The sequence below is a fragment of the Caretta caretta genome, chromosome 1 (genome assembly GCF_965140235.1).
Source record: "Caretta caretta isolate rCarCar2 chromosome 1, rCarCar1.hap1, whole genome shotgun sequence".
NCBI classification, from domain to species: domain Eukaryota; kingdom Metazoa; phylum Chordata; order Testudines; family Cheloniidae; genus Caretta; species Caretta caretta.
In genome coordinates, this window is record NC_134206.1 from 326,857,781 (window position 1) to 326,878,835 (window position 21,055).

The window sequence follows — 21,055 nt, forward strand, 5'->3', positions numbered from 1 at the left end:
CTGTGAACCAATTTAAAACAACAACAAAACAGAATAATTTACACAGAGGATGCAGTGTGTGTGTTACAGAACACTTTTGGGACTTTCAATGGGACTTGTGCACCTAAGTCACTTAGGTGCTTTTGATAATCCAATTCAAAGTGCAAGAATTTACCTTTTCTTCAATCACACATCTGTCTTTCAGCCACTGATTTAGTATTTCATCCTTAAATGCACCTGTGTTGCCAACTGTACTTTGCTGAATTTTGGCAATTGTTGTAGCATCTTTCACAATTTCAATCATTCCTACAAAAGACAAGGAGGAAATAAAAATTTTATTTTCTAAAACATTTTAGTTATTATAAATATAAAACCAATGCTGTCTGCATATTATTTCATAGAACCACAAAGTCACAGATTGAAGGTCTTATATTCTGTTGAGATATTTACATTAGGAGGTTGCATTGTCACAACTCAGTCATTTTGTCTCAAAGCAACACTACAGTACAAATATTGCAAATGTAATATCAGGGTATCATCCATGGCTTTGTGGTTCTGTGCTACTATTTCACACACTATCTCCCCTCTCCCCTGCTCTTACACATAGATACTAGGAAGGAATATCGGGATAGTTTTCTTTTCTCTTTCCCTTTCCGATCCCTGGGAGAGATTCCTGATGGCTCCAGTTCTTTTGTGCTGTGCTCCCTGCACTGCCTCAAGTTTCTGGCAGCATGGGGAACACTCCTGTGCTCAGCATCCTGCATGCTCTGCCTGAGTACACATTTCTATCTGTCTCGGTTCTTAGCCTGAACTTGTTACCATAGTCTCTGAGGGCCTCACAAATAAGAGAAAGACAACATAGTAATCTCTTCCTCCCCCCATACTCTCTGCCAAATCCTCCTACTGGGAGGAAATAACTATTTAATTCGGAGCATGTGTGTAGTTTTTTTTTAAAGTAACAATTATTATGATACAGTGAAGTTAAAGTATAATGAATTTTACATTTTGCTTTGCACATGGTGATGTTCACAGCCACTCTTATCTCACATGGAAGTGAATTCCAGTCACTTGGTCCAGCTATTAAGACGGAAATCTCTCCTGTGCACAAAAGCCTCCCTCTGTTGGTCAACTCTTTTGTGGTTCCAGTGGAACACAGCTATCCTGGGAGGCCAGTCAGAGGGAGGGGTGATCTCTTAGGTTGCTAGGGCCAATCCTATTGAGCGTGTTGATTACTGGGAAAACGCACTTGAATTTGACTCTGTTTCACAGGGAGGCAGTGCACAGAGGAAAGCACCGGGTTGATGTGCTTCTGGTAATCTGTGTTGCTAAACAGGTACTTTCTACACTCTGTAGACTAACAAATTTATTGGAGCATAAGCTTTCGTGGGCTACAGCCCACTTCATCGGATGCATAAAATGGAACACATAGTAAGAAGAAAATTATATATATATATACACACACATACATACATACAGATAAGTTGGAAGTTGCCATACAAACTGCGAGAGGCTAATTAGGCAAGATGAGCTATTATCAGCAGGAGGAAAAAAAACTTTTGTAGTGATAATCAAGATTGCCCATTTGGACAGTTGACAAGAAGGTGTGAGAATACTTAACTTTAGGGAAATAGATTCAATATGTGTAATGACCCAGCCACTCCCAGTCTCTGTTCAAACCCAAGTTAATGGTATCTAGTTTGCACATTAATTCAAGCGCAGCAGTTTCTCCTTGGAGTCTGTTTTTGAAGCTTTTCTGTTGCAAAATTGCCACCCTTAAATCTTTTACTGAGTGGCCAGAGAGGTTGAAGGACGCACCACACACAATCCATTGTCTACAGCCTAGCTCTAAGATAGAACCGCATTTGCTCCAATCCCTCAGACAGAGACAAACATCTACAAGATCTCTGCCAAGCATTCTTAAAACTACAATACCCACCTGCTGAAGTGAAAAAACAGATTGACAGAGCCAGAAGAGTACCCAGAAGTCACCTACTACAGGACAGGCCCAACAAAGAAAATAACAGAACACCACTAACTGCCATCTTCAGCCCCCAACTAAAACCTCTCCAGCGCATCATCAAAGATTTACAACCTATCCTGAAAAATGATCCCTCACTCTCACAGATCTTGGGAGACAGACCAGTCCTCGCTTACAGACAGCCCCCCAACCTGAAGCAAATACTCTCCAGCAACCAACACCGCACAACAAAAACACTAACCCAGGAACCTATCCTTGCAACAAAGCCCGATGCCAACTCTGTCCACATATTTATTCAAGTAACACCATCATAGGACCTAATCACATTAGCCACGCCATCAGGGGCTCGTTCACCTGCACATCTCCCAGTGTAATATATGTCATCATGTGCCAGCAATGCCCCTCTGCCATGTACATTGGCCAAACTGGACAGTCTCTACGCAAAAGAATAAATGGACACAAATCTGACATCAGGAATCATAACATTCAAAAACCGGTAGGAGAACACTTCAACCTCTCTGGCCACTCAGTAAAAGATTTAAGGGTGGCAATTTTGCAACAGAAAAGCTTCAAAAACAGACTCCAAGGAGAAACTGCTGCGCTTGAATTAATGTGCAAACTAGATACCATTAACTTGGGTTTGAATAGAGACTGGGAGTGGCTGGGTCATTACACATACTGAATCTATTTCCCTAAAGTTAAGTATCCTCACACCTTCTTGTCAACTGTCCAAATGGGCAATCTTGATTTTCACTACAAAAGGTTTTTTCTCCTACTGATAATAGCTCATCTTGCCTAATTAGCCTCTCACAGTTTGTATGGTAACTTCCAACTTATCTGTATGTATATATATTTCTTCTTACTATATGTTCCATTCTATGGATCCAATGAAGTGAGCTGTAGCTCACGAAAGCTTATGCTCAAATAAATTTGTTAGTCTCTAAGGTGCCACAAGTACTCCTTTTCTTTTTGCGGATACAGACTTACACGGCTGCTACTCTGAAACCTTTCTACACTCTGTAACAGATGGAGCCTCTTCAGAGCTGGCAGCTTCATTCACAGGTATAATGATCAGCAATAATCACATCCAGTGGTCACAAGCACGTGCATCCCCCTGCTCACATCTGAGTCTGACACAATAAGATGCAGCATTCTGGCCAACAATGCATCAGAGAGAGTGTCTTTTAGAGCAGGGACTGTTTGGGCATTCATTAGCAGTGAGGAATGCAGAGGCCCGCAAGGCTGCAGACTTGATCTTGAGGCACTACACATGAAGTGAGTCCTTCAAAGTGCTTCCCTCTTCCCACCAAAATCATCTTGATTTTGCTTGCATCCGGCTTCAGCTGGCTGCTCTCCCATCCAGGTACTGAAAAACGGTTCTTTTCTATATTTGATGTTAAGGGAATTTAGAACTGAGTAGTCTCCATATTGCTGGAACTTCAATCTGTGTTGGCTCACAAACAGCAGCTTCATATATAAGTTGAATAACATTGGGGAGAAAAATGAGATTTGGGGAAATCTGCAAGTGAATGCTCTGGCAGACCACTTGCCTATCATGACCCTCTGGTTTTAGTCCAAGAGAATGTAACCTCCAGGAGACCTCAAAGTGGTGCACCAAAGAGTCACATATTGAAGAACACTAGTTTAACCTGAGAAAACATACAGTAATGAGCTGAGACTGTCCCTTCATTTGACCAACAATCTCCTTTTTTTTGTGGTATGGAGGGGTACACAATTCTTAGATCCATCACATGGAAAGGGGAATCTATGAAGTACAAAAGAATATATTTTCTTGAAATAAAAAATTGGGAGCATACTAAAAACCCATAAAAGAAGAGAGAGTAATGTGAGCTATAAATTGAGTTTAAGGACCTTGTAATAACTGGCAGATTTTTCCCCCCTGCAATTCTATTTTTACGTTATTGGATAGTTTTAAGATAAATTTATATGGAATAAAATTCAGTCTTACAGCTTCTGGAAAATAATATGTTTTCTTAAAAAAGGGTCTAACGAAGAGGCCGCAAAATTTGAAAACGTTTTAACATTAACAATTAATGGTAAAATACATGTATCAAGTAATATTTTCACATATCATTCATGTTTCATTTCCTTTGGATTTTCATTTTATATAATTTGAATAGTAATCTCTGATTTTAAAAACATAATATGTATCAAGAAAGAGAAATATCCTTTATATAGAAACATCCTGCATTTTCATAAGCATGCATTTGGGACTGCTGCATTTCTCAGAAATCATGAAGTCATGAATGAGTAATGCAGGTGACCGCAAAGCAACCTTGATGAAATCTTTCCACTGCAACATCACATATTCTCTATGCCACATATTTTTAGCTTTTAGAAAAATTACTTTAGAGAATTCTTAATTTTAGCAGTACTGCTTTCATATTATTCTGCCTATAAAGCAGTTTCTGTTGCAGGGGGGGAAGAGGAAAGTTTAAAAAAAAAAGTGTATTGTGAAGAATGTGGGAAATACCTGTATTATTTTCTGTGAATATTATGTAGACCTCTGCCTATTTGATTACTATCATGCTGTCATCTGCTATGTGGGTGCAAAAAGTTAACTCAGTCCTGGGAAGGTCTGCGTGTCTCCAGGAAACCAAAGTTAATTACTTTAGTCCTTGGCTTAAAAAGGAATGCCAGTATAGCTATACTGACAAACCCTGTAGTGGAGATGCAGCTTGTACCATCAAAAGACTTCTTTTGCCAGCATAGCTTAAACCTGTTCCCCAAATGGAATAAGCTACACCAGCGCAAAAGGTATAACTTTTTGCTGGTATAACCGTTTGTGTACACTGGGATTTTTGCTAGCATAGCTGTGTCAGTTAGAGGTGACTTCCCCCCACTCCTAACCAACATAGCTATGTTGGCAAAACTTTTAAGTGAAGATTAAGCTACAGCCATGTTTACACTAGAATCACTTTACTGGTATTTCTATACTGGCAAAGCACTCTTCGTGTGGATGTAGCTACACCAGCGAAACTGCATTTTGTGGTGGAATAGTAAAAACTATCCTCACAAGTGAAACAAACTATTCCAGTAAACGTGCAGTTTTGCTGGGATAGCTACATCTATACTAGGGGCTTTTGTTGACATAGCTATGGGGGGGAGGGATAGCTCAGTGGTTTGAGCATTGGCCTGTTAAACCCAGGGTTGTGAGTTCAATCCTTGAGGGTGCCATTTAGGGATCTGGGGCAAAAATTGGGGATTGGTCCTGCTTTGAGCAGGGGGTTGGACTAGATGACCTCCTGAGGTCCCTTCCAACCCTGATATTCTATGATTCTATGTCAGTAAGGGGTCACACTTCTTCACGCTCCTGAGTGACATAGCTGTACCAGCAGAAGTCACCAGTATAGATCAAGCCTTAGACAGCCCCAGTCATCATTGTTTAACAAATAATACTGGTGTCAAGGCCTTTGAAGTTTTGTCCCTGTCAAAGTTGGACACAGTACTCCCTTGGCAATGAGGGGATGGGGGCATGGACACAAAGAACAAAGGAGCGAGTTTGATTTTAAAAAGGACACCCCCTGAAGTTCAGGAGAGATGGAGAAAAACAGGGTCTGCAGAAAAACAAATTGTAACCTGTCTCCCAGAAGAGTGGGGGTTCCAGGGATAAGTCAGGCCAACCAACATCTTGGAGAAAATGTGAAGCTTTCGGTAAGACAATAGGTGTATGGGCTTCATGTTGTTTTAACTCATCTTTCTCTAATTGCTGTGTACCTACGGATAAATAAATAACACTTTGCTTTGAGGAAGCTGATTGGTGTCATTGCATTGTCATACTGATGACAGCTCCCGGGGGGAAGCATATAGCAGGGGCCAAACCCAGTTTGGGTAAACAGGGGTGGTGATTCCATTCAGAGAAATGCAAGTGCTGGGCCTATCAACTTGAAAGCGATGCTTAGGGAGGGACTGAGAGAGGGGTCAAAAGTAAGGCTCACCCTAGAGCCATGACTTACACAGAGACATACAATATAAACTTTATGTATAATTTTTGTTATTTGTTACCACAATGACATTCTGAAATCTACTGATCTCATCAAGTGTACTGTACCTATTTTATTTCCCGTAGAAATGCAACCATATGGCAACAAACACAGGTCCAAGGATTCTGCTTCCCAAATGGATTCCATAATTCGAAGAATCTAGTCATAAAAACAATATACATTTTATAGCACTCCATCTTCAAAAACACTTTACAAAATAACTAATTAACCCGTTCCATAATCTTGTGAGACAAGTCAGTAGCATTATCTCATTTTACAGATGGAGAAACGGAGACAGAAAGAATAAATGATCCATCTGAGGCCACAGAGATAGTCAGTGGCAGATCTGGAATTAGAACGTTATACTTCTTGGCTCTCAGTCCTGTCCTCACATCATGCCCCTCTCCCTGATAAAACATACACATTTATTGTATACCATATTTTAACAGACAAGAACTGACCACATTACGAAACACCAACTTCTAAGTACATCCTCAAAAAATGCTAATATTGGTAAACCGGTCGATTGGAACACCATCATCAGACCAACCAGCAAAGTCATATAGGAGAAATGCAATCTGTCACTCTCTTTTATCTTTGTAAGTTTACAAAAAATATGTTTTTCCTTTAGTGGGAAATGGATCATAATGGCCAAAATGACAGATTAAATTTTGTAGGATAGTTAAGGTGTGAAATTTATGAAAGAAACTCAGTCTCAATTCTACCATCTAGCCAAATGCATGCAGGAGGAATAGGACAGGAGGAACGAGGTGCAAAGGTGACATAAAGTACCAATATGACATAAAAAAAATGGAGGCCCTAGTCCTGGTTGGGGCCTCTAAGCAGTACCATAGTATGATTTAATAAATAATAAGTTCATGTTTCAAGTGTACCATAAATACAATTTACATACATATTTGACAGGTAAAGGTTTGGTTTTTTTTCCAACAATACTTTATTCACATGGCTCTTATACATATCACATAGCAGTTTAGCAATCATACCTGTAAAATAAGCATATCCTGGCGAAGGTCATCTCCATGTTTGAAGATAATGCCTATGGTTTCATTTGATAGGGCTGTGGGGTCTGCACATTTAAATTCAAGCCAAAGTGGCTTTTTCTTGGATGCCATTACTTTGCATTTTTCAATCTGTAAAAGATGAATTCATTGTCTAAGCTTTTTACTCCTGTTGGCACATCAGAGTCAACACAGCTAACATAGAATTAGCTGCAGATTCTATTCCTTTTTATGCATCAACACCACATTGTTTACAAAATTCCAATCAGTTATGCCTGTGGAAACACATTTAAAGGTTCAGGGAGAAAGGTGTTATTCAGTTGCCAGAGAAGGCCTAATTTAGCTTGCAGAACTTTTAATACTAGTGATGGTGCATGAGCTGGAAAGAACCCAGCTTGACTCAAAGCACAGACTAAATTTATAGAATTGGCCGTTAAAAAATGAACAGCATCATCTTCTGAACTGTGAACCAAGAATATGAGATTCTGAAATCACAGGGAGACAATAAGCATGGAAACCCACAATAGCAGTTTTACTGTTACTTTGCAGAGTAGAAACACACATTTAATTACCTTCCCCTCTCCCCCCAGAAATGACTCCTATGGACTTCATTTTGAGTGAACTGGGTCCTATGTCTCTGGATTCTGTTTGATTCTATTTTAAACATCAGTGAAACATGGTATTTTAAAAACCATGAACACACTTTGAACAAGAAAATTACATCTTTGCGGGCATCTGAAGCTAAATCAATTGTAAGTACAAATCTGTATCAAGTCTCAAGGGACAAGATAAACCTGGGATGTAAAGATCTGGCTCCACATAAACACCACATGGACAGAGCATGCTGTACAGGGATTGGTTCCTGAAAAGTAATCAAGCCGATCATGACGCATATGATGCAATGTATGGCTAAGAATGCATATGTAGTCTGTGTTAGTGAAAATGTGTACGTATAAGGTAAAGTTTCGCTGTGTAAATTTGGATGTGTGGTATGCCCTATAATATACCCACCCCCTGCACTTGTCGTCAACATAGCTTTGCTGTATGCCACAGAAAGGAACATGAGTGAAGAGACTGGAGTCGAACTGAGTTCTTGGGGAACTGAGTGGAAGAGGTCTCAGGAAAACACCAATATAGTGGTTCAGTGACTCGGATTCAATTCATCTGGAGCAGGTAATGTATAGTTTATTATATATGTAGCTTTACTTGCAAGGATCACAACCCAAAAGTTTAGCAATGGCATTGGAAGGATGTAAATTTCAGGTTTCGGGGCACTGGAGGAGTGGATTAGATCTAAAGGAGGTCCCTATCGACTCCCCCAAAGAAATTACAGGGGGGACTGGAACCAGGTAGACAAGGAACTCCAATAAGTAGTGTTAGACAAGAAATGCAAGAAATAGAAACAAAAAACCATGTTATTAAATTATTATACAGAAGTCTCTCCTAAAGAGAAATTAAGTAACATACAGGGAATAGAGGGAGCTACTTTGGATTTCTATAGAAAGAAATGTCTGGCAGAGCACGACAAAGGTATATGTTGAATGACACTGAAACTTTAAAGAATAAGACCAATGGGAGACCATGAAGAGAACAGTAATTGTAGCTAAAGAATGAATGCAAACAAGCACAAAGATCAGATCAGATTCATGAAGAGAAATTGGCTAAGAAATGTGTCACTTTGGGAGCTAAGTTTCAGAGTAGTAGCCATGTTAGTCTGTATCCGCAAAAAGAAGAGGAATAGTTGTGGCACCTTAGAGACTAACCAATTTATATGACCATAAGCTTTTGTGAGCTACAACTCACTTCATCCGATGAAGTGAGCTGTAGCTCATGAAAGCTTATGCTCAAATAAATCTGTTAGTCTCTAAGGTGCCACAAGTACTCCTTTTCTTTTTTGGGAGCTAAGTGAGTGATTTAAGGAAAGAGAGTGAGGAGTTAAACGGAATATTTATGCAGATGTTAAAAACGTTAGCGTGCTTAAAGGATTAAGCAGGCTGGTATAGTAAAGGTATTGGGCGTAACATTCAGTAAGGGAAAAGAGAATGCTTGGTTTGATAAAAAAACCTGGTTACAGCAGTACAACTTGGTCCAGTCTTGCCTAGTGGAACCCTGGTAGTCAAACAAATTACACAAGGGGAGGTCAGGTGGTGACAACTACCACCACTGTGCTTTTGTCCCCAGGAATCTTTACAGTCATTCCGAAGGAGAATGGCCATTGAATGGTCTATAAATAATCAATTGTAAAGGACTGCCTTAGGCAAAGAGACACTCTGATTTGAATCATTGGACTATGGACAATTTAGTCAAAATCACTAAAAAGAAATAAGGGGTTTCCATTTGAACGTGGCTGTCTCCAAATGTACACGTAGGGAATGTAGTCAGGGTACAGTTTGTAAAATATAATTAGAGCAAAACAAGTGGTGTTGATTAAAATACTTAAAAGAAACGCAAATATATTTGTGTAATTATATAAGGTTTTAAGGACCTAAACAAACACTCCTGGTTTGTAAAATCCTATTTTGTAGGTCAAAAATAAATTGGCTTTTAAAAGATTCTACTAAAAATCCATTTCAATCTTTGATTCAAAGTTGCAAACACTGACAGGCACTTTTTGAGCAGCTGCCAAGACTTGCTGGTAGTCTTTGCTAAATTCTTCCCTCCCCCCACTGAAGCCAAGCACATGTAGCTTGTGTCATTTGGCTTTGTTACCTCAGTGTTTTTATGAAGTTCAGCATCTTTTTAAATAAGGGCTAGAGCACATGATTGCGGCTGTGGCAGGAATGGCCAGAACCAAGAAAGTAGTGAGAGACTCTGCATCCTCTTGTAATGAATCAGCAGCCGAAAGAGCTGCAAGATGAAAATGAAAAATTAAAGAGACAGTAAACCTCTGGAGTAACAGCAAAGGTGTGTATGGGAGGGTGGGAGGCATTGTTAAAGGAGTAGCAATGTTTTGAACACTGAGCCTTAAGATGGCTCTAGTAATCAGACAGACAATCGTTTTCATAGGGGTACATGGAAACTTTTTATTCACAAAACAAACAGTTACACTTGATGTGAAAATTAATATGCCTAACAAGATCTTATGGCAAATAAAGGGTGAGAGATGCACTATGGAAGATTCCCATGGTACATGCAGCATGTCTCGTAAGAGAGATAAAACAAATGTAAATTAATTAAAACCATATAAAGGCTCCAAATAGGAGCCACAATAGGTTGTTTTCTCTTTTTCAGATGGCTGTGCGCTTTGGAAGCAGAAATCAACCCAGTACCAAGCAAGATCAGTGAATATAAGAAATGAATCTAAAGTATTAACGCTTTTATCCAAAAGTTTTGTTTAATTGTAGTGCAAAATAAATTTAATTAAAAAGTAAAAACCTATATGGAAGTGTTTTGTAAATGGAAAACTAAGCAATTATATAAAAGATTGAAATAGCCTAGATTTTAAACAAAATCCAACTAATGGCTTAGGGTTAAATTAAGGACATATTTCTTAGTAAATTTTAGTTTATTAATGTGCCAATTGTTATTGAATTTCACCAATCTGCCATCACAGGGGTTTGCTCAAAAATCGTTTAAAACGATTAAAAGGACTTCATGCACAAAAAAGTAAACTTTTAAAATGCATAATCCTGTCAAGGTCAGGAAGCAACAAAACCTGGAGGGATCCTGACATGGGAGTTGAGCTTTTTGGGACTGGTATATCACTTTGAAACCAAGATGACATCATCAGTGACAGGTATCACAAACCAGGGGAGGCTGAGCCTCCCCAGCCAGGTGTGGCCCCACCCATGCTCCATCCCGAGGCCCCCTCCTGCTTCCCACCACTTCCCCCATGGCCCCAGCCCAGGCAGGCTGCTCCTCTTCCCCAAAGTGGGCTGGGGCTGGGACTAGGGCGGGACGGCCTGTGGCCTGGGACTGGGGGCGCTCGGGCAGGGTGGCCTGAGGCTGGGGGGCAGGTGGCTGCGGTAGGGGACTCGGGGCTCTGGTGGGACAGGGGTGGGTCTCAGGCACAAGGGGTGGGGCCAGAGTCTAGTGTCTCCAAATGGGTGGCTCACGCGTTGCACATGGTTGACAGAGAGGCTGTGGGAACATGAACAAGCATATCAACAGAAGCTAGCAGCAGAAGTACTGCAACTGTTACATGAGCAAGGGTTTCAGCCAGAATTAGCATCTAGAGTACTGCATTTTGAAAATCAACAAAGCAAAAAATTTATCGATAAAGAATTTTAAACGTAGGATGTTGTAAATGGTTTTTTTTAAATGTACGAGATAAAGTTAATTTATCATGAAAGATAAAAGGCAAAAACAATGACATACTATGTAAGGTAAAAGAGGCCTTAAGTGACAACAAAGAGGGTTGCCCTATTTTATCCCCACAGAAATGTTAAAAAATTGGTACAAGGGATGTAATATTAATTGATACAGGGTAAGAAATTTAACAAGGGTCCAATAACATGAAGTTAAATGTGAAAAGCACTACAACTCGTCCGGTGTGGAAGAAGTTTTATTTTCCCTCCTCAAATACTGTTGCAAGACAATGCAAAGTCCAGAAAGCTCCAGACTTGTACTTCTGCTTGCACCTGGAGGGCACTTACATGTGCAGGTGTAAGAGTTGCCAGCATGTGGGTTCACTCTGTGGGAATAGTCTTCCAATTGCACAGTACAGCTGAGATGCTGGGATGTTCGTAAGGTAAAAACTGCCTATGTAGGTGATGACAAGTATTGTGTGGTGGCAACGTTAAAATTACCAAAGGATGCTTTAAAGGCAGAGCAAGCTTATAGTGTGGGATTAGATCCTGCTGGGTTCTACCTGCAGAGGTGAAGTTGCATCCCCTGCTTCATACTTTGAGCCTAATATTAATGGTAGTTCAAATTATTACAACTACTGTGGTTTTGGCGATGTGTTGCTGGTTAGTAAACTTGAAAAAGAACACAAAGATGGAATAGGACACAAATGAAACAAATACTAACATAAAAAACAAGAACATTAAAGGAGTGGAAATGTAGGCCTGGCTTGCCATAACTTGCCTCATTTCTTAGTGGGCATGATTGGGAAGATGAATGGAAGGTTAAGTTGTAAATAGGGGCTTACCAAGCAGTATCCTGGAATCAGGTGGTCTGTGCTAGCTAAAATAAGCTGGAACACTGATGCTAGACAACGGACAAGATAAACTTGGAATGTAAAGATCAGGCCCCACATGAACAGCACATGGATAGAGCATGCTGTACAGGGATTCGTTCCTGAAAAGTAACCAAGCCAATCATGACACACATGATGCAATATATGGCTAAGAATGCATGAGAGACTAAATATTGAAAATTTCAGCCCAAAAGGGTCTTAAATTTATGAGAAAATAGAAAAAATGTGTTTGAATGGAAAGTGGAACTCACAATGGACTAAAGTAACCACTGTAATAAACATTTCTTTGTTCACACATTACTTTGAGTTTAGTGTCCAAGGAATGAAAGAAAGGGACAGACCATGAGTAACTGTCTATCTGCCTTCTGATGTCACACCATTGGCCACAGTTCCCCGTTCCCGGCCAATGGGAGATGCGGGAGGGGGTGCCCAGCAGCCATGGCAATGCACGGAGCGCTCTGCTGCCCCCCGGGCTGCAGGGACGTTGTGCCGGCTGCTTCAGGGAGCAGCGCGGGGCCACTGGGGAGCAATCTGGCCCATGGGCTGTAGTTTGCCCACCCCTGGCCTGGAGGTAGGCCGGGGGTGGGCTGCTTGGCGGGCCGCAGGAAATAGCTGGCCCACGGGCCGTGTGTTTAAGACCCCTGATCTACAGTATCTGAATAGCCCATCAACTGCTTAATTGATTCTATAGTCATACCACATCAACCTCTTAATTTGGTAGACACGTGTCTGTGATCATGTTGCAGTGACCAGCATTTACTGTCTATTTAGGTATTTACAGTATACAACATTTTCATTAATGAAGTATGAATGTAGAGACTTTTACACCACCGGCCATTTTACACAAAATAGATTGAGACTGAATTAGTTATGTTAGAAGGAAGGTCCACACCGTGATTGCTTTTATTGTATTTGGATAAACGTAACACTTCTGCATATACAAAGCCATCAGTGCTTTTCTTCCTACACAGTGCAATAGATTATTTTCTGTATCACCATCACAAACTCTATCCTAAAATGCTTTCAGAATTAAATGATACTTACAAAAATAAGGTAATAACTCAAGGCAGAGAGAAAGAAAAAGGCAATGAAAGGAACTTTTAAGCTGAGATTTGAAATAAAACAGCAATTTGGTATATTGAAGAGATACAGAAAGTCTATTCTAAATGGCAGAGGAGAAGACTTTTGTATCTACAATGGCTCAATGATGGGGAGATGCAGGGGACAGATCAGTATAAGATGGGTAGTGCAATGACTGGGGCATGGGCAGTCCGACCTAGTGGTTGGAGCAGGAATCAGGCCTAATGGTTAGAGCAGAGGGTCAAAACCAAAGACAATGTCAGGTACGAAGCTGAAGGTCAGCGCTGGAGACAAAGTCGGGTGGTAGGCCAGGGATCAGAGCTGAGGACAGCATCAGGGGTAAGGCAGAGCAGCAGGGGCCAAAGTAGAGCAGGACAGCAGGAACTGGGAGTAGACAGGGGTCTGGGATGGGAGGACAGGAACCAGGAGCAGGCAGGGAAGCAGGAAACAGGAACAGGAAGTAATGCAGGAGTCAGGTAAGCCGAGGTAGTCACAGCCAGCCAAGGATTCCGCTACTTGCTCGCACAACTTCCTGTAGTTACTTCCTGGTTTATGTTGTGCTCCTTAGCCAGCTGGGGGTCTGGATGTTTCCCCCAGTGTTTTGGGGCAGGGCCCTCTGCAAGCTAGACCTTCCTTGAACCTGTCCCTAGTTACTCAGGTGAGCTGCGGGGGGCAGTCGTGGCCTGAGTGTTGCCTGGGGACCCATGGACCCAGGTTTGAGGCCTGTGATCCGTCACAGGTAAGGGGAGTAACTGGAGGACAAAACAGATACAAAGCAAGTGAAGAAGACTGGAATAAGTCTATAGAAGTTTTTAGATACAAGAAAGCCAGTTTCTAACTAGATCCTGAAATTAATGGGGAGCCAGAATTGCTGTTTGAGGATTAGTGTTTCGTCATCATGTTTCTCCTTGAATATGAGGTAAGCAGCAGCCTTCTGCATATACTTGCTTAAGGTGAGAGCAAAGAATCATAAAGACCACAGAAAAGATAGAGCTGTCAAAGTGAACTGAGGTAAAACCATAAATGAGGATATCTATCGCAGAAGTGAAGTCAAGACTTTTGGGTACATGATTTGTAAATCAAGAGGCAGATTTGTAAATCACACATATTTGCAGATAAGAGATTTTCAAACCATGAAGAATGTATAAATAATCAAATTTATTTACCACTAGTGCTCCTGCTCTCAGCCCAGGGTCATATGGAACTCTAAAGCTTTCTGGAAGTTTGCTGTTCTGCAGTTTTTCAAGCTTTTGTTTCAGCTGTGTGATAACTGTAATTGCAAAAAAGAAATCACCATTATTGAGTTCAAAAGTTAGAAGCAGAAAGTTACAGTTAATTAGACCTTTTAAGTCTCAGAATTTGGATGCAAGGCTCTTATTTTTAGCTACCTTTTTGACCTGCTTACGCCTAAGACCTTCTAGCAGGTTCTTCTGATTTGGAAATCCAAGGAGATTCTATAGTTAGGGATGCTCTCTCTGGTTAAATGTTCTCAGGTGTCTAACCATAGAGAGCCAGTCACAGTGTTACCAACTCTCATGATGTTACCACAAGTCTTGTGGAATTTGGTGTTTTTCCAACTCTTGGACTCGGGTGATTATATGAGAATCTCATCTTTCATTTAAAAAAAAGTTTCTAGCCTGCATCATTGTCCAAAAAGCCTGAAAACATGACCCCCTAAAGGCTCAAAACGAGAAGACAAATACAAGAGCACAACTTTTTAAACAAATCTCATTATTTTTAAGCCCATCTCATGATTTTTGGATGCTTAGTGTGAATAATACTGAAGCCATGAAGACTCTAACCAGAGACATAGCCTCCCTAGAGCATAGTTCCCCCAACCCACACCTGGCCACAGATTTGGAGCTACAGCTATAGTGATACTGGGCAGTGCTCTAGCTCCCACTCTGTGACCTCCTGGGCTTTCCAGCCGCAGTCAGGCAATTGCAGCTAGAGCTCCCAACCTCACAAGCCAGGGTGCAAGGAATAGTTACAACTAAGGGCTAGCAGCTCAGTCAGAGTATCCCCCAAACTGATGGCATTCAGCAGCAGATCCCTCACCCAGTCCAGGGCAACAGCCAGCACCAGGAGTGAGCAACTGACCACAGCCCTCCATCCAGTCCAGGGCAAGAAGCAACCAGGGGCAGAGCCTCAAGGACCAGCCAGGGGCAAAGCAATTACTATATTCTTAAAGAATGTTCCATACTGCAGCTTTGTCCGTTTTAAATTCTAGCAAACAGAACATCTGCTGATTATGTAAATAAGGCATTATATGCATATATGTAAATTATGAAATTCATTCATAGCCCCTCCAGATTTCTGATCCTTCAGTTTAAATAGGAATGGTTAATACTATATGAAATACACATTGCTCCATCTTAGCTAGCCAGTCACAATCCCTCTCTGCAATATGCTGGGAAGTACTTCTCTTGTATATTAAACAAACAAGACACCAATTTAAAAGAAAAAGAAAATAAGACAGGGATTTCTATATGCACAAGTTCTAGCTATTCAAGCGCTCCCCATATTGATGGCACTATATAAATAATTATACCCTCAAAAAAGGAGGAAAATTAGAAGGGAAACAAAGGAACATTGGAAAATGAAGAAGCTAGACACACCTAGAATTTTTAAAATATTAACAGAGAAAAATCTCAAAATCTTTGCTATAAAAGTTCAGTAAATTAAGAGTCACCCAGGAATTGAAAAAAATAAAAAACAAATGACACCTATCTTTGAGGCTTTTAGGAAAGAAGGGCCCAGAAAATACCAGATGACTAGTGTGAAACCTATTCTGGGAAAAATATCTGAGTGCAAGATAAAGGAGTAAATATGTGAACATTATAATTAGACACCTTTCTTTAAGGAGAAACTAGGGTTTATTAAAATAGGCCTTCTCAAATAAATATAATAGTTTTCTACAATGTAATTATTGATTTACAACACAAAGGTGCTCAGGATATAGCATCTCAATTTCAATAAGCTATTTGATATAAAACCACATAATTAAGAAACTGTATACCAGTTACTTAAAGTAATCACAGTAAAGGTTTGGAACTAGCTGATTTAAAAACAAAAACAAAAACATAAGTATTTATAAATAATAAGATTTCCCAGCTGATCTAGTTTAAGAACTCAGAACTGGAACCTAGAGAGAGGAAACAATTGCACAGATACCTATTTTGAAGATATTTAGAAAACAATTATGCAGACCCAGGGACGAAAGCAGATAGCAAAACAAGTATAAGATTGAAGTGTATTGCCCTTGTAGCAAAAAAAAATTGGATGTAAACATAGGGATTCTGACATGAAAGGTGAGGGAAATATTACCCTATATAACCATGGTGATACTGCACCTGGAATACTGTGTACCTAAACTGAGGGAAGATAAAAAAAAAAAAAGAGATAAAAAAATTAGGGGATAAGATTGAAAGACTGAAAAGACTAGAAAAGAGAAGATGTGATCCAACACATTCAGACTGACAATATAAATAAATAGTCAATGAAGATGGTGGGCAAAAGGCGCAACAGACTGAAGTTAAAGGAAGAAAAAGTTTGGGAACAACGTTAGGAAGCATTTCTTAACAAGTAAGAGTAACTCGGCAGTGACACACTTCTAAAGGCGGTAGTTAAAGCAACGTATCCAGTATTTTCAAAAACAAAGTTTCAGAGTAGTAGCCGTGTTAGTCTGTATTCGCAAAAAGAAAAAGGAGTACTTGCAGCACCTTAGAGACTAACCAATTTATTTGAGCCTAAGCTTTTGTGAGCTACAGCTCACTTCATCGGATGCATTCAGTGGAAAATACAGTGAGGAGATTTATATACACAAAACATGAAAAAATGGGTGTTATCATACACACTGTAAGGAGAGTGATCACTTAAGATGACCAGCAGGAGAGTTGGGGGGGGGGGTCTTTTGTAGTGATAATCAAGGTGGGCCATTTCCAGCAGTTAACAGGAATGTCTGAGGAGCGGTGGGGGGTGGGGGAAATAAACATGGGGAAATAGTTTCACTTTGTGTAATGACACATCCACTCCCAGTCTCTATTCAAGCCTAAATTAATTGTATCCATTTTGCAAATTAATTCCAATTCAGCAGTCTCTCATTGGAGTCTGTTTCTGAAGTCTTTTTGTTGTAATATTGCGACTTTTAGGTCTGTAATCAAGTGACCAGAGAGATTGAAGTGTTCTCCGACTGGTTTACAACAAAAAGACTTCAAAAACAGACTTCAACGAGAGACTGCTGAATTGGAATTAATTTGCAAACTGGATACAATTAACTAAGGCTTGAATAGAGACTGGGAGTGGATGTGTCATTACACAAAGTGAAACTATTTCCCCATGTTTATTTCCCCCACCCCCACCCCTCCTCAGACGTTCCTGTTAACTGCTGGAAATGGCCCACCTTGATTATCGCTACAAAAGATACTCTCCCCCTCCCCCCGCCAGACTCTCCTGCTGGTCATAGCTCATCTTAAGTGATCACTCTTCTTACAGTGTGTATGATAACACTCATTTTTTCATGTTTTGTGTATATAAATCTCCTCACTGTATTTTTCACTGAATGCATCCAATGAAGTGAGCTGTAGCTCACGAAAGCTTATGCTCAAATAAATTGGTTAGTCTCTAAGGTGCCACTAGTACTCCTTTTCTTTTTGTAAAAACAAACTTAGATAAGTCGTTAGTGGAACAGTCAGTCATGTGAGTAGGCCTGAAAAATGCAGAGCAGTCACACTTGATCACCCAAGTACTCTTTTCAGGTCCTGTTATATATTACACTATTTTTGGAGAGAGTGGAAGAGAAGAAAAGAAAAGAAAAAAATCACATAAGACAGACAACTTGCTGGACATAAAGCTGATTGCTGTGATTGACATTTCAGAATCTCTCTCTCTCTCTCTCTCCAGAGCTGCAGAAGCTTCAAGTTTCCTCCTAAAAGGTAGATGTTATGATCAAAGAAGTTTGAGGAAGCCTCTCTATGTGTTTTGTAAAATAATTAAAAGTAAATTTCTTCTAAAATGTAGAACTTTTTAATGGGGTTTGTCAGCATCACAAACCAAACAAACACCATGTTGAACACTGGGCATGACACTGGAGGGTTTGTCTAGGTTATTAAATACTATGGCCCCAATCCTACAGTCTTTAAAACAGCAAAACTCCTCCTGAATTTAGGAGTGCAGGATAAAAGTGAAAACATAGCAGGATCTGAAAAAATACCTGGGTGATCCAAGGTGAACACTATGCATTTTTTCAGGTCTACTCACACAACTGACTACCCCAATAATGGCTTATCTTGGAAACATCGATTTACACCATGGAATTAGTGGATGGTGAGTTGACCTGGGATTTCAAAGCCGATATTCACAAAGAAAAGGAACTTGGAATTTACTTTTCAATTAACAACATCAGGATCTTTGGACTGAAGGAACACTTTCTGGTGTTGATATGAAGTTGCACTATTCACAATGGATTTTCTGACTGCTGGAACCAGTCATGTTACAAGCTCCTATTGGTGGTTGATTCAGCATGGTAAATGCTGAAAAGGAACTGGTAAGATGTTACGGTGCAGGTATAGTAGTGAAAGCAATTCTCTCTTCTAGGAATGAAGTATCTGGAAAGTTGTTCAAAAAAGAGGAGGCATATTCATAAATGAAGTAAACATTTCTTTCATCCTGGGTAAGAATGCTCCAAGACCTTTGAAATGAAGCCTCGCACTTACTACAATCCAAAACACTGTTTCAGGACTGTTAGCCTGGAGCATAAACTGGTTTATGAGATATATTGAGAAAGTAATTTAATGAAAAATATGACTTCACATTACGTTTTATTATGGGTGCTTCTTCAGCATATGCAAAATATACTGTAAATCTGAAGAAAGGTGTCATCCTTTATAAAATCAATGAGCTGAATTAAAAATCCATTCACTTTTAATTGAGATAAAAAAGTATGGTTTCACTCAAATTTGTCCACTGTGCCTATCTCAGGTGCTAGGCACATAATAAAACATATACACAACTTTAATACAAATTGTAATTAAAACAGGGTACCTAACCAGGCTCATACCCACTGATTATTTCTCTCAAAAATAAATACATGAAAAGAGGAAGTGAGACCTCCAGTAATTTTCCCAAGAGCCTACTAGTCAGCTCCTTAATTAATCCCTACAATTAACCTTCCACTTCTCTAGGAAAAGTCTGCATAAACATCAGGTCACACCACATCCATGGCTCAGATGAACCAAGAAGGAAAATTAATTTCAGAGCCCAGGACCCCTCACTGAGAACACACTGCTTCCTGTTTATACCAGGAGAGGTACATGAACTTGAACCTGCACCAGTGTTGCAGTAATACACAAAGGAGACAGGAGTTAAGGTTGTATTGTGTGGTGTCATCTTATCTCTTCATTACAAGGTAGCATGTCTTTTGTTTTTTCTTGTCACATTACATACTCCTTAGATTAGAAGAATATTAGAGTACCTGAATTCTGCATTTCCTGGTTTTACAACATTTGAGTTCTGGAAGGCACCCAGGAACACAGCACACCATTGAGTGCCTCCAACCTTAACTCCGCATTAATGCACTTTTCCACAAGTGAATATATTACTGGCTTCTTTGACACCCACAACTTATATGGCTATTTAGAAGAATTAACTGTGATGCTCAGTGGCTGAGGTAGTAATTTACTCTTATGGACATTACAGAGAAACATACTGTTTGCTGATTTGGTTTTAATACACATAGAGCAAAAAGACACACACATTACATAACAAATGAAGCAATACCTATGAATAAATACCTTGAGAGGTGACATCGTACTTTTCAGCAGAAACTGATTTTATATCCATTGTGACTTTATGCAGCAACTTAATTATCTGAACCTGTTTCATGAAATCATGTAGCATGGCTTTTCCACAGCCCCTAAGATAGGCTTCTAGGATCACAGCAAACCTCTGCTGGTAGTGCATGGACTGAGCAATCTCACTTCTTAAAAACCAAAACAAAAAGTGACCAATTCTTTTGTTCTAAAGGCAGAGAAAAGGCTAAAATTAATATACATGACATTCTCCTGAGAAACAATCAATTTTAAGAATGCCTGAACTTTAATGTTACTTAATTTTGAAGTACTTACTCTCAAACCTCGTTTTAGTAGAAATCTGGCTAGTGCGCTGTCATGATAGGGTTCAAATTTCACAGCCTAAAAAATGCATATAAAAATCAAAGAAATACAAATTTTATTTAAAATATTTATAATACCTTGTTGCATTTTCTTATATGTGTAAATTACAGATGACATCAACAGAATAGAGCTCTGTCAAAGGAAAAATGTTATGGAAAAGCATAGGTCTTTAGAGAAAAAAAAGTTGGAAAAAGCACTGATGTTTCTTTGCATGTGATTTGATCACTGCATTCTATGATTCTATGCTAGCTGTCTCAAAAAAACAAAAAACAAAACCCAAAAACACATTATTATTGTGACAGATGATTAACAAACAAAAGCCATCCAGTGTAACGTCACACTCATGAATCTTGGTGCATTATAGTGACAGTACGCAGACATTCAGATGAGGGGGTGGCAATAAAATAAAACATTCTAATATTGTTTTACATTAAAATATTGTGTATATTATAATTTAATAAAAGTTTTAACCCATTTTTTCCTTTTGTTTTGAAAATAAACTAAAAATACCTCAGTAGTTTATTTCTTCCTAAAATCATTTTAATGTATATTGTCTTGAAACAAATTCTTTAGAAAATGCACACAGAAAAATCTTAGCATCCTGCATTGTATGCACTCGAGTATCCACCAGCCTGCATATTAACTGAGCCTCTAATTTGGGTGCAAAAATGTGTTAAAAATAA

The 21,055-nt window shown here is 39.6% G+C and overlaps 1 protein-coding gene and 1 long non-coding RNA gene across 4 annotated transcripts in view; one reads left to right on the plus strand and one right to left on the minus strand.

The window, feature by feature from the left end:
* LOC125630424 (uncharacterized) overlaps positions 1–10,318 on the plus strand; it is a 41,206-nt gene extending 30,888 nt beyond the window's left edge. For both annotated transcript variants that reach the window (XR_007354664.2, XR_012666584.1), the window contains 2 exons: positions 8,016–8,153; positions 10,212–10,318. This is a non-coding gene — a long non-coding RNA (uncharacterized LOC125630424). The remainder of the gene's footprint in view (positions 1–8,015; positions 8,154–10,211) is intronic.
* PIK3CG (phosphatidylinositol-4,5-bisphosphate 3-kinase catalytic subunit gamma) overlaps positions 1–21,055 on the minus strand; it is a 52,852-nt gene that overhangs the window by 8,603 nt on the left and 23,194 nt on the right. For both annotated transcript variants that reach the window (XM_048836329.2, XM_048836331.2), the window contains exons 3-8: positions 20,325–20,390; positions 19,992–20,217; positions 14,367–14,470; positions 6,966–7,112; positions 6,030–6,120; positions 155–285 (exon numbers count right to left, since the gene is read on the minus strand). In XM_048836329.2, the coding sequence (XP_048692286.1) occupies positions 155–285; positions 6,030–6,120; positions 6,966–7,112; positions 14,367–14,470; positions 19,992–20,217; positions 20,325–20,390 (765 nt within the window). The remainder of the gene's footprint in view (positions 1–154; positions 286–6,029; positions 6,121–6,965; positions 7,113–14,366; positions 14,471–19,991; positions 20,218–20,324; positions 20,391–21,055) is intronic.